The 13,813-nt window shown below is 41.4% G+C and overlaps 1 protein-coding gene across 1 annotated transcript; it reads left to right on the forward strand.

Moving 5' to 3' along the window:
- Positions 1-3,838: 3,838 nt before the first annotated feature.
- On the forward strand, positions 3,839-13,266 carry SPRY3 (sprouty RTK signaling antagonist 3). The gene is made up of 2 exons (XM_007184597.2): positions 3,839-4,004; positions 9,483-13,266. The coding sequence occupies exon 2, from the start codon at positions 9,586-9,588 to the stop codon at positions 10,450-10,452; it is 867 nt and encodes a 288-aa protein (XP_007184659.1). The 5' UTR covers positions 3,839-4,004; positions 9,483-9,585; the 3' UTR covers positions 10,453-13,266.
- The last annotated feature ends 547 nt before the right edge of the window (positions 13,267-13,813 follow it).

Below are 13,813 nucleotides of genomic sequence, written 5' to 3' on the forward strand. Positions count from 1 at the left end.
ACAACTGGCGAGTTGCAGACCTGATATTTGACTCAGGTCAACTCACTCCAGAACTTACACTCTTAACCACAGAACCCTTTTCTCATCTGCAAATCCCTTCAAGGATTTTTGCTCTAACTATTCTAAATTACTTAATATGCCTGAATATTCCATGTTGTTATATATTCCCTTGCCTTTGAATATCTTGTTCACTCTTCCTGAAATGCCTCCCTAACCTATATCCTTTAGACCTTAGCCTAGAAGTCACTTGTTCTAGGAAAAACCTTGCTTAATCACCTCTCTCCCCAAAAGACCAGTTTAGGTATCTGTCCTCTTCTTTATCATCCTTTATTATAATTTACTGTCTCCCATTCTAGAAAGTGATTTCTAGAAATTTTATTTGCGCTTTAGGCTGTTATGTTTCTAAAAGACTACTTGCAATTTCATGATTTTTGATAGGATATCAGGATAGTACAATTATATACAGAAATTGATGTTGAGACATTACAAAATTCACTATATGATACCTGACAACTTGTTTTACAAACTTGTTAGATTCAGTGTATTTCAGAAAATATGCTTTCTTAACTCTTTAGTTAATGGTGTGCTTGTTAGGAAATACATTTTGACAGATTCATTGAGTTGTCCAAGATCATACAGCTAGTTAGTGAGAGTGTTGGGCGCAGAAGTGAACACAGGTCTGCTGTTTCCCAATCCCAGGCCTTTTTTCTTTTTATAGGCACCTTGCTGACATTAATTCAATTCCAATTAAATTTGGAGATACTGTCTCAGCACAGATCAACCCATCTCTTCTAAAAGCCAGTGATTTCCAAACAATAAATGAGTAACCTTAAAGGACACCAGAAAAATCACTCTTCCCTCCAAATATTGTCCCTACTACTATGTTTTAGAAATGTCTAAATTATAGTTTTATAGTTAATTAATCACATCATTCCACACTTTATAGCAACTAGTTGTTCAGATTATTTGTAACATGACAGTTAACTCAGAAAAGCTTTTGAAAGAAGGGAGAGTATATGTAACAGAATATACTGAATAAGGAGGACAGGACATAGTTGAAAGTGTTTGTAGAAATAAATTAGGGGATCAGTGAAAACTATCATAGGGCTTTAGAACATAAAGGAGTCTTAGTCAGGGAAGGATTTACAGAGAAATTAGGACCTGACGGTAGAAACTGAATAAATATATGTAATTCATGTGGAGGATACATATGCAAAGCTGGACTGATAGCCATGTCCTATTGGTATCTGAAAAGAGTGAAACATTCAACTTATGTTGAGGAGAGAAGTGGAATGTATATAGTTGGAGAACAACTTGATTGACAGGCAAAGTAATTTAGACTTAGTGCTCTAGGAATTAGAAATAAGTTTTTGAACAAAGGAATGAAGTGTGAAAATAAGCCACATTTAAGGAAGGTATATATTTGGTGCATATCTGTTCAAATTTAAAGCTGGACTTAAAAAAAATAAAAGGATTCAAATTAAAATCATCTCTTCCTTCTCCTACAGGCTACATTAGAGTGAGAACAATTTCTTAATACTCATATCTACTGTTCTTTGAGCACTTACTATATGCCAGACACATGATAAAACTTTTAAATGCAAGACCTTATTTAATGTATGAGAAATAGCACAATCCTGTGAAGTAGGTACTATTGCTACCTCCACTTTAAAGATGAAGAAACAGGATCCCGAGAGGTGAATTGATTTTCCCAAAGTCAGATAGCTCACAAATTGAGGAGCAAAAATGTGAACCCTGATCTGTTTGACCTGAATCTAGTTAGTACAACTATTGCACATAGCTGACATGCGACAAATACCTGTTGAATAAATGGGTGAATGAATATATCAGTAAATCTATCCTCTTCTGCAGATGAACCTACATATTAGCTTTAATGGTTTTCATGATCTTGATAAGCTTAGGTCAGTGTTAAAAGTAAGGAAGAGGTTTGCGCTACAAAAGCGAAGAATTTACATAGGAAAATCTCTTGACTGGAATTTCTGATTGCGTAGAGATATGGTTTTGGTTAGAAATTATGTATATATATATATATGTACACACAAACACACAGATGTACATGTATGTATGTATGTGTATGTGAGTGTGTGTATAAACACGTGCATACATACACATCAACAGAACAGTTTGGAGCACCTTTGACACACACGTACATGCACATGCAGACCCACACGCTTTCTTTTGTTTTCTTAACCCTCCTGAAAGGGTGTAAATAATAGAATGTCAGAGCTAGAAGGGACTTTAGCAATTGCCCAATCAGATGCCCTCATGTGAATGTAGAGATTGAGGCACTAGAGGGAAAGTAAATTGCAAAGGTCACACAAGGAGTTAGAGTAGATTAAGAATTTGAGTTTCCTAACTCACAGGTTTGTTTTACTTTGAACTGTCACCATTTACCGTCTCAGTTTTATAGATGGGGTAACCAAAGTATCCTAAGAATGTTGATGGTCAAGCTCCTGCTACTTGTCCATTGAAGCAGGACTTGAAATCAGATCTCTTTTATTTTAAATATGAGGCTTGTTTTCATTCAAGTGCTTCTGTCTGGATGCCCAGAAGGAAGACCTTTTCCTATTGAATTAAATAGTGGACTGAAGATAATTTCCAGAAAGCTTTGTCCTTCACTTTAAGAGAAAATGGCCAAAGCTGCTTTATTTTCAGAAGGCTGGCAGTCCCAAGGAGGCTCCATGAAGGCAGGGATTTTGTCTTCCTGACTGAATCCACAATACCTAGCACAGAAGAAGGCACTCAAAAATATTTGTTGAATATATAACATACTAAACCCACAAAGGGAAAGTAATGGTTCCCCAATGGATGATGGATGGATAATCATTATTAGTGCTGAAAAAATGGGAATGACTGTAGAAAAGAGGAGGGAGAAACCCTTAAACAAAGGAGAAGCTCTGTGTCTCTTTAGCTGATTGAAGCTGCAATCACTCAGCAAGGGCTGAGTGGCTTGGTAGGACTGCGATTGGCAGAGATATTTAAATGAGGCCTCCTTAAAATTGTTACTCTCCACCCCACCCCCACTCCTCTTTAAATTCTGTTTCAGTCATTACCCAGGGACCGGATACAGAGATTCCTATGGGGAGTTCTAATGGGTCGATTCAATTTCAACGGGATGACGCCACTTAGCCAAGCATTAAGAGCTATAGCTCCGGGAAAGCAAACGAGGCGGGGGGAGAAAGAGAGGCAGAAAGAGAGACTGTAGCAAGGAGCAATAAATCCCTTCCCTCCCCTATAACCCATTCACAAGACCTCTAGAAAACATCTACATTCACAAAACAGCTGGCTAGCTGAGCTGAACACACTGCAATCTCATCCCCCTTCCTCCCGCCCCCCCCCCCCCCGCGGCCCGCTCTCTGCAGATTATATACCAACACACCCTAAGCTATATAAATAATCACACACTAGCGGTATCTATTGCTCTGTTGAGATACCCTGTGTCTACAACTGCAGTTTCTGCTGCTTCGGTTCATCTGTCAGATTGGAGGAGGGGGGAGGAGGGAAGGGGGAGGGGAAGAGAAGGGGAAGGAAAACGCTGGAGGAGGGGAAAAAGAAGGAGGAGGAGAAGGGGGAGGAGAAAGAGGCGGAGGAGGAGGGGGAGGAGAAATAGGAGAAGGAGGAGGAGAAAGAAGAGGAGGAGGAGGAGGCGAACAACTTACCCTGCTGAGCTTTCTTTGGGGAATACGTGCATCAAGGTTTAGATCTGCATGTAAAATCCATACAAAGTATCTGCCACTACAAGTCCGACTCTCCTCCCCACCCCGTTTGTTTGTTTTTTTTTTCTTTTCCTTTTCTCTGCTGTCAGAAAGACTGAAACAGAACTATCTCTGTTTCTGGCTCCACTGCCAGTGAAGGAGTTTTCATTCAGACTTTCCGAAGAGAGGTGGAGAAACCTAAAGACTCAGGAGAAGAAGAGGTCCTTTGAGCCAGATGGGGCATTAGTTCTTCTGCTTTTCTCAGTATGGATAAGCCCTTTCTTCAAGGTAAGCTTAGAGATTAGCTCCTAAAGACCTCAGAATTCTTTCTATGAAATGCACAGATTGCCATTCATTCCAGTCATCGTGTGTGTGTGTGTGTGTGTGTGTGTGTTTGAGAGCGCGCGCGTGTCTGTGCACGCGCACAAGCGCAAGCGCATGGGTAGAATAAAATGAAAACCGTTTAACTGAGATTTAAATGAATCAGCTCTTGCAGAAAACTATCCGTATCGGAAATTTCTAAATCAAAGGGGAACTTCAAAATAACTCTTTTGTAGCCAAATGTCAATGTAATTTCTAGCCTGTTGACCTTTAAATGAATTTTGGTGCTTGCCTAAGCCCCTTATAGCGCAGCCTAACCACCCAAGCTGAGAACGTAGGGAGAGCCCGTGCTGAGGCCAGTCTGGCTGCCCAGCGGGCATCCTGTCAGTGTAGGGCTAGTCCGCTATTGGCTCACAAGTCTGGGCTGTGCATCGTTCAGATTTCATCACATCACCTTGCCCTGGGTAGAAATGGCGCAAGCTGACACGGCATAACCCCCTACTTACATTGAGTCAGAGCAATGATTTAGAAATCTCTGGATCCATGCCTGGGTGTGTGTGCACATGTCTCTGTGTGGCATATGGAAATTTTGTCAAAAGTGAGAACCTGTGAGCATGTCTAGTTAGCCAATAGACATCTGATAGGACCTAGGGCAGTGGTTTACACTCCATTCCATTCGTGTAATTATAGTTACCACTCGCCTCTGTATGCTGCAAACCATGTTGGATGAACAGAAAACAGACCTTGACCTCTTAGACAGAAAATCTATTTTGAAATGCAAACCATTGTTGCTTTTCTGGGTACATTAAAACCTCACTGTAACATAATGTGCTATCACATGAATTTGGATATACCAGGTGTTAAGTGATGTTCCCAGCAAGTCAGCTGCATACATACATACAAAGAAGGCACAGGCTAGCTTTTTATCCACAAGGAAGTATTAATCTTGTTCCCTAAACCTCTAAATAAACATTTCTAAGATTTTATTGTAACATTGTATACATTTTGGCTTTTTTGTTCTGTTTTTAGGTCTCTCTAGCTGAGAAACAATCTAGTTAGTGATCTGAGTGACTTGGATTCAGAGTTGAGAAGTTGAGTTGTGAGGAAGTAAGGAACCTGAAGGAAAGGACACCAATTCTTCATGAAAGACTTTTGAGGCAGAGGAACGCAACCAACAAACCCAGCATAAAAACTTAGAGCATAAGGACAAGAAGGGGATTTAAAAACCTTCCTTTCATACCCCCCTCATCTTGCAGATGAAGAAATGGGCCTGGAACAGAAGTCACTTGCCCACAGTCACACAGAACTTAAGTTTCGTGTCTCTTATAAAAGGATTTGGGGTTTAAAGAAAGATTCCTACTTCTTAAATGAACAACTAGCATTTTCTTCAGGATTAGAAGTATGTGAATTCATTTGATATTACAATTTTTCCTTGTATTGCTCATTACTAAAACACCTATATCTTTAAAAATGCAAGCTCTTAAAACTGCAAGACTCTCTGGTTTGAAATAAACTGCTGTTGAGTCTTAATGAAACTATGAAGGTAATGAATAGGACTAGGGTAGCAAAGTGACAAGTTAAGAGTTAAATGTGGTGAGAACCTGGCAGCTCCAACAAGATGTATGTGGTAGGACGGAGGCCCAGTCAGTGGCTGAGAGGTTAGTAATGTAAACTATATACAACTTGGTATTTGTAAGGGGGGGAGTGCTTTGATAGAGATGCAAATGCTTTTGCACAGAGAGGGATTTTTAGAGAGCAGACTTTGGAACAGTAGAACTAAGAAAACACATAAAGCCATAGCAGAAATCCCCCCTATGTTTGCTTTCAGTTATTCTGAGAACGAGTGTATATAACAGCAGAGCACAGAAAAAAGCAACACACCCCAGAGCCGTTACACAGAAAGGTACAAAACAGCATTGAACCCACGGGACTAGGAGAAAACAGGAGCCAGGCTCTCCTTCTCTTCTCCCCTCTTCTTTGAAATCAAGATTGAGTCATACTGTATCAGAAAGGATTTATCACAAAAATCAGAACACTCTTAAGGTGTTAGCATAGAAGGGCTTTAGATAGGAAAGTTTTCAACTTTAGTCTCAACATGGCAGATTTTAGGTTCCAGGGAGAAAATACATTTTTCTTTCATTAACAAACAGCATTTCTTGAATGGATTTACCTTTCTAGTCCCTAAGTTGGCATAAGAAAAGAAATTTGTTTAGGTTGAACATAGCAAATTTCAGGGCTACAGAAAAACTGTTGAGAAAGCTATGAGCACCTGGCCAGAGGGACTGAGATGGGAGTGGGTTTACAATGCATCATTCATTACTGCACAGGCACTACGTGACAGAAATCACTAGATCCCATCAATGTGCAGCCAAGACTTGCAATCATCTTGGCTCCTATTTAATAATATATGATATGTATATTCTCTCTCTCTCACTTAATAGAATTCTTAATAGAATTGACCAGCAGCACAGTCAGTTTCTTAACTGTTGCTGCTCACAATGAATGGCCCTTTAATGAGTGGATTTCTGAATCATAAACACGCTTGCAGTAGTAGTTTTTCGTCTAATCTATGTGCTGCAGCAGTCTCTTGTCTATTTGTTTCTCAACTTTTTTTTCCCCTCTTACCTTCCCCTACAGTATCTATTTCAGTTCATCCTGTTAGCCAGATCGGAGTCAGCACATCCGGAATGGCAAACAATTTATTGTCATTCAATCCTGTTTTATCCTACTCAACACCCTGATTTTACCCAGGTCCTACTGCCCACCGTATTGCAGATCTTCCACAGTCCATTCTAGTAAAGATTTTACAGGGCAGGAAGAAACCTTCTGAGTTCATCCTGTTAATCCCCTTACCTGTAAGCAAGACAGTAGTACTTCATCCTCCCAGACTGATGCCCAAAGCCTCCTTTAATCGTCCAAGCATCTCAACTCTTCAGTCTTGCAGCAGTCTAATCAATATCCAAATACACCTTCTCAACCTAAACACCATATACCCGTCTGCTGCCAAGACAGGATCCCCTCGTGGCTCTGAGTTATTTGTATTATGACCTAGATTCCTCCAAGCATAGCTTTCAACCTTCTGGGCAAGTCCCTGAGATATCTAGTGACATCCTTGGGATCCCATATGATTATCTCCTGTAACATTAAGACCTAGTATGCCTTCCTTTGAGTCATTGATCCTTCGAATTTCCAGTATGTTTGAATCTAGTTTCCTTTGGGAAATCAGTGAGTCTAAAATGCATCTAGCATGTATGTTATTGTTTTTACAGTGTAAATGACTTGAAGAGCTCCACACATTATTTATCTGATCAATGGGGAATAAATTCATTTCTTATAAAATTATCAAAAGATTCTTCCCAATCCAAAGCTCCTACATCCACATACCCTGCCAGCCAGCTGAACAATGTGTCCTTGTTTGTTTGGGTGTTCAGATGAAAACTACCTGTTTCTTTCTAATGCTGGGAATATGAGTCTTAACAAAGATACAGCAGAGGTAGAGGTGTAAGGCTTCAGGGGATTGTGAGTGCAAGTAGATAAAAGAGACAAACATGTTGCTTTTGAACGCCCAAGTAAACAAGGGCATGTTGCCCAGTTTACGCTCAAGGGCTGAAGATGTAGACGGTATGGACGAAGAGAATTATTTTGTCAAATTGTTTAGTTATATAATTACAGACCATCATAGGGCAGAGTCCCTCAAAATCACCTAGTCCACTCCTATAATTATATAGATAGCGGAACTGAGGCCCCAACAAAGTAAGTGATTTGCCAAAGGTTACACATTTGAGTCTTAGGATCTCCATAGTCTTTATCTGCATTCTCTTATGCTGCATTAAATAACACTGAAACAAGTAGCTAAAAAGTGGAATTATAGTCAGACTGGTTCTTCTTTTCAAAAAATGAACAGATGTAAATTCAACGAAATCAGTTTGCGTGGGGATATGGCCTCGAAGGGCGATGAGTCTGATCACGTTATTAGCCACTGAGTCCTTTATGAACTACGTCTTTTTTTTTTTTTCTTGCTATTGAACTTTGGGCACATTTCAGTGTCATGTTTGCTTGCTTATGGAAACCCAATCAAGCACTATCCTCTTTCACTTGTTCCTTTCTATTACTCATTCAAGCTTTCCATCCCATACAGTAGTGTGAGTAATCGATCTATTTTGAGGAGGCCTGAAGTCTGATGGATTTCAAATATATACTTTATTCACGCTAGTGTTTCCTAGGTCCTAATGCCCCCACGGTGACTCTTAGATTTTTGTTTAAGTTTCCTTATGCACACCTCTTTTGGCTGTTCAGTCTTCCAGGTGGTGCAATACAGTAATCTACTGTTGGAAAAATATTTTCCTCATGGTCACTGTTATCAGTACTAGGCTCAATCAAATGCTTCAGGGAATGACCACCGAGCTCTTCCTGATTGTGGTACAATGAAGACGCAAGTATATATTTTCTAGATATTCAACTTATCTGAAATTTGGTATAAAAACATTGCTGCTCTTTAAGAAAGCCAGTTTATCGTATAAGGTAAAGATAGAGAAAAGCAGTCCAAGCAGATTCTGCCTCATAAATCCCATCAATATAGACTTGACTTAGGGTGGTAAAAAGTACAATTATAGGTGATATTTGAAATAATCCAGGGCTCATCTTCTGTGGTTCCCCCACCCCCGGGTTATTCCTACGTATACAAAAGTTTGATTCTGAAGCCATGCCGCCATTTAGAAAGAATTACCTCCTCAATAAGTTAAAGCAGCTTATAAAATGAGGAGAACAGCAAGACGATTAGTCTTGACTTTCTTACACCCTTGGGAAGCCTTTTTTCCTGTTATTCTACAGATAGCCTAATTTCTGCCATCTTTGTCTCTGCCATATCTCTGCTATTATTGCAACTTGGTTGCTTGCCTGTATTCATTGAATCAAGCTTGTCCTTTATCATCTGTTTGTTTATGCTTATAAATTTCACTGAAAGGAAAATTTTGATTGAGAATAAATAAATATATATATATATATATATATATATATATATACGTATATGCAACTTCTCATGGAAGACTTTTGAGGCTTTCTCTTTTACATCAGCGTTGCTTTAGGAAGTGACCTTTGCATTTGAAATTAGGTTCCACTTTTATTAGAATTTTGATGCTGAAGGCCTAGATTTCTTGGTTAGCAAACCTCTGAATGAGCTAACTGCTCCTGTGACCCTAGTCATATGATGGACTACTACAGGAATCCATAATCAGATCTTTGCTCCCAATGTGCTTTATAGTCTGGATGAGATGACCAGACTTGCCTGTAAAGAAGTAGGTGAGGTCAATTACAGAATAAAGGAGTAACATGAAGACTAAAGTGATTTAAGGTAGTGGCGGTGATAGGGCCTGAGGTTTGTTGGTTCCCTGCGAAGTACTCATGCCTGTGTGTTCTCATTTATTGTTTCTATTCCCTCTCTCCTAGGATTTTCTGGTGTGCCCTAAGATCCATGTAACTACAAGGGCTCTTTATCACCATAAGTGCCACCCTGACCCAAAACCACTCAGAACTCAAGAATCAAGGCAAAATGGATGCCGCAGTGACAGATGATTTCCAACAAATTCTGCCTATTGAACAGCTGCGCTCTACTCACGCTAGCAATGATTATGTGGACCGTCCTCCAGTCCCCTGTAAACAGGCCCTCTCCAGCCCTTCCCTTATCGTGCAAACCCACAAGTCTGATTGGTCCCTGGCTACCATGCCTACTGCTCTCCCACGCAGTCTCAGCCAGTGCCATCAGTTGCAGCCCTTGCCTCAGCATCTGAGCCAATCTAGCATTGCCAGCTCAATGTCCCATAGCACCACTGCCTCTGATCAAAGGCTCTTGGCCAGCATTACGCCCTCACCTTCAGGCCAGTCCATCATCCGAACCCAGCCTGGAACAGGAGCCCACCCAAAGGCTGATGGTGCCCTGAAGGGAGCAGCTGAGCAACCTGCAGTGCACCCCGGTGAGCACCTCTTCATCTGCGAGGAGTGTGGGCGCTGCAAATGTGTCCTCTGTACGGCAGCTCGCCCGCTCCCCTCCTTCTGGCTGTGCAACCAGCGTTGCCTTTGCTCTGCTGAGAGCCTCCTCGACTATGGCACTTGTCTCTGCTGTGTTAAGGGCCTCTTCTACCACTGTTCTACTGATGACGAAGACAACTGCGCCGACGAGCCCTGCTCCTGTGGGCCTGGCTCTTGCTTCGTCCGCTGGGCAGCCATGAGCCTCATCTCCCTCTTCTTGCCCTGCCTGTGCTGCTACCTGCCTACCCGTGGATGCCTCCATCTGTGCCAGCAGGGCTATGATAGTCTTAGGCGACCAGGCTGCCGCTGTAAAAGGCACACCAACACTGTGTGCAGAAAAATCTCTTCTGGTAGTGCGCCCTTCCCCAAGGCCCAGGAGAAGTCTGTATGACCTTCCCACAAAAGGGATCCAGTGCTTTCTCCTTCTAGGCCCCGTCAATAAAGCATAGGCTTCATCTTTGAAGAAGGGGAGGAGGAGTAAAGTAGCCAAAGTTAGGGCTCACCAATTTTGTTCCTGCAGTGTCAGGGGAATGGTCACGTACATCCTGGCGCAGGATGCCTTGTTCTTTCTCACAGTATCTATCCCACTCCTCTTCAGTCTTTTTACACCCACCATCTCAGCCCTTATGGCTGTCATGGCATATTCAGGTGATATATAAGCATGAGATTTGGACACTGAGGGCTGACAGAGCCAGCAACGTGGAGGTTTAGGGGCTCCCCAACGTAATACCTCTCGATGCAGGCTCTGAGTGTCACTCTGCTTTCCACAATGCCTTTGGAAGCTTTCTTCTTAGATGGTTTTCACAGGTCCATGTGGAACAGTGTTCAGTATTCCAGGGAATCTGACCCCTTCTCCGTTTACCGCCCCTCTGGTCTTTCGTCTTTTTCTCATTTTCTCCTCTTCTTGCATTACTCTGTTCTGTTCTCATTCCCACTTCATTCTCACCCTCCCTACTTTTACTTTTCCTCTCTTTTCTTTCTCTCTCTCTGCTTTCTTCTCCTTCCCTCCCCTTCTCTCAGACTAATCCTTTCTCTGCCTGTATCTCTGTCTTGTTTGGTCTAATCTTTGGCTCCTTCTACCTGTCCCTCTTTCTCTCTCTAACACGTCAAAAAGTGCTGTTTTTCCATAGGTGTTTCCTTTGACGCCAAACTTTGCTATGTTATACTATTTACTAATTTTTATTAAGGGAAATTGATTACTGTAATGAACTTATCACTAGCAATAGTGTGTGTGCACTCATAACCACACTCACCAGTTTATGAGCATATGAGGCAAACTTATCTTACATTTCCAGGTTTAATTAGTTGAAGTTTTACTCCCTTTCCCAATAATCAACTTATAGTACTGACAGATTCCACTAGCATGCTGAGTAGGATAGTAAATCAGGATGCTCACAACTTTGTATGTCTGACCCAAGTGCCAAAGGCAGACGTGCTTTATAGCTAAATGAACAAAGCAAAGGATATTACAGAGGTCTGTTCTCTCCTAGAAGCTAACTGCCTGAGACTGCATGGCTCAGGCCTTAACAATGGACATAAAAAGTCATAAAACTTTAGAGCTGGAAGGAATCTTAACTGTTAATCTAGTTCAATGCCCTTATTTTACAGATGGGAAAACTGAGGCCTGGAAATAGGAAGGGATCTGCCCAAGGCTACACACTGAGTTAATAGAGTTGGGCCTGGCATACAGGTCTTGTGACTCTTGGTTCAGTATTCTCTATTAACAATGACAGAAAGCCATTCCCATTCAATTTCCAGGAATCATGCCAAGCTAGTGTGGTGGTCTTTATGTGGGGCATAGTGGGTAGCTAACTTTCAGGTGTCAAGGCTGCCCCCAGTGGACATCACCTTTGGCTCTGTCACCTTGTAGAAGCTCAAGTGTGCAAAAGAAAAGCTTAAGGAAGCCCCAATCAAGCTGTATCTTCGCCATTGCACCTACCCTTTGCTGCACACTGTGCTTGCTCCTGGCTTTGTCTGCAGTGGCAGTTGCCTGAGAACCTAAATTTCAGCAACAGTGGAAAACTGAGATGAAAGATGTATAATGCAGAGAACTGACTTCTCTTTTAAGAAATACCAAGAGCTTGTGCTGTGAATCCCCTTCAATGGGAAAAGGCTGCAGTGGTGATAGCAGGCTCCTAAGGACTGCTGCTGAAAGACGCAAGAATTAGATACAGTTTCCCTCTGTAAGTGAATCTAAAATTCACTAAAGAATTCAAAGATTGAGGGCACTTGCTTGAAATCAAGGTGCTCCAACTTAGTTTAAGACTTCCAGACTCTAGCTTTATATATCATCATCTCTTTTAAAGTGTGCATGGATATGTATTACAGGGTGGAAAGGTGGGGAGAAATGTATAGTCATACACAGGGGGAAGAAGACGGGAACACTCATGCCCCCTTGTTGGCTATATACTGTAGGAATACGTGCCACTCAGTCTTTGTTGGTTCTGAAGCTTCCTGAAGTGTGCTGACATTGGGGCTGCACAGAGACCCTCACCTTCACTTTCACCTCCTCTTCTAGAATTGCTTTGCTCTATTTTTGTATATATAAATATGTTATGATGATTATTAATAATGTTAGTGATATTGCTGCAAATGGTGCCACGTACAAGGTTTGGCTTCTTGGAACGTTTATAAACCCGAACCAGTACCTGTCACCTCTTACGTTGCTTTCAAGTCCTTCCATTTGAGTAACTTCTTTTTATCTTACAAGTCTGCCTGATTGACCTTTGAACTTATCCACCCCTAAAAGCTGTGCCCGGTTCTCTGGGTCAAGCTGGACGGTGATGAGTAGCAACACACACTTCTCTTCGCTCCCTCCTGAAATTTGCTTAAAGCTGAGATAAGTAAGGATTCTGACACTAGTGCATTGTTCCTGGAGCTAAAGTCATTCTATGGATGTTTGCTTATTAGTTTCAGGACCCAGAACAACCCAAGTCCCTCCTCCTTGATAGCTCCTTCACATCTCAATCCTGCAGTCCTTACTCAGGCAAACTGTGCACTGCCAGAAGGGCCCTGGGCTCTGCCACACACCCAAAGGAGCTCTTCTCAGTGTATTTCTAAATGGCCTTACACTTGGTAGAAGAAACTGAAGGGTTCCTCCAATGCAGTTGCAGTCTGCAGTCTGCTGAGTCAGGGCTCTCATTTGTGTCCAAGTTGGCCTGATATGGACTGCATCTGGTTTACGTATAGATGGGTCCTTTTGGGGTATGCGCACGGACATGTGAGTGTGCATATGTATCCCCTCTGTGAGAGAGAGAGATATATATATTTACATATATATATGTAAATATATATTCACACATCTCTATATATTTTAATGTATTGCACATGTATATTTAAAATATATATGAAAGAACTCTAAATCCTGCAGAGACGCTCTGTTTTCATTATTTTTCTACTTTGTGTCATGTACTGTATAAACAGGAATATTTAGAGGGTGTTTCCTGCTTAGCATTTTTTTGCAGTTAAATCATCTGTTACCCCCTAAATGTACTGCTTTCCACATATTGGTCCCTTGATACATTTCATATGGCTTTAGCCAAGAGTTTTTTGTTGTTGTTGTTCCAGCCCATCTTTCCTCATCACCATAGCTATAATAAACGTAGTGAGCACTTACATAATGCTTACTATGTGCTAAGCACTATTTTAAGCACATCACCTATATTAGCTCATTTAATCCTCACGGCAACTCTGCAACGTATGTACTATTATGATTGCCATGTTACAAATGAGAAAACTGAAGTACAGAGGGG

Source organism: Balaenoptera acutorostrata, chromosome X, assembly GCF_949987535.1.
Source record: "Balaenoptera acutorostrata chromosome X, mBalAcu1.1, whole genome shotgun sequence".
Taxonomy (NCBI): Eukaryota; Metazoa; Chordata; class Mammalia; order Artiodactyla; family Balaenopteridae; genus Balaenoptera; species Balaenoptera acutorostrata.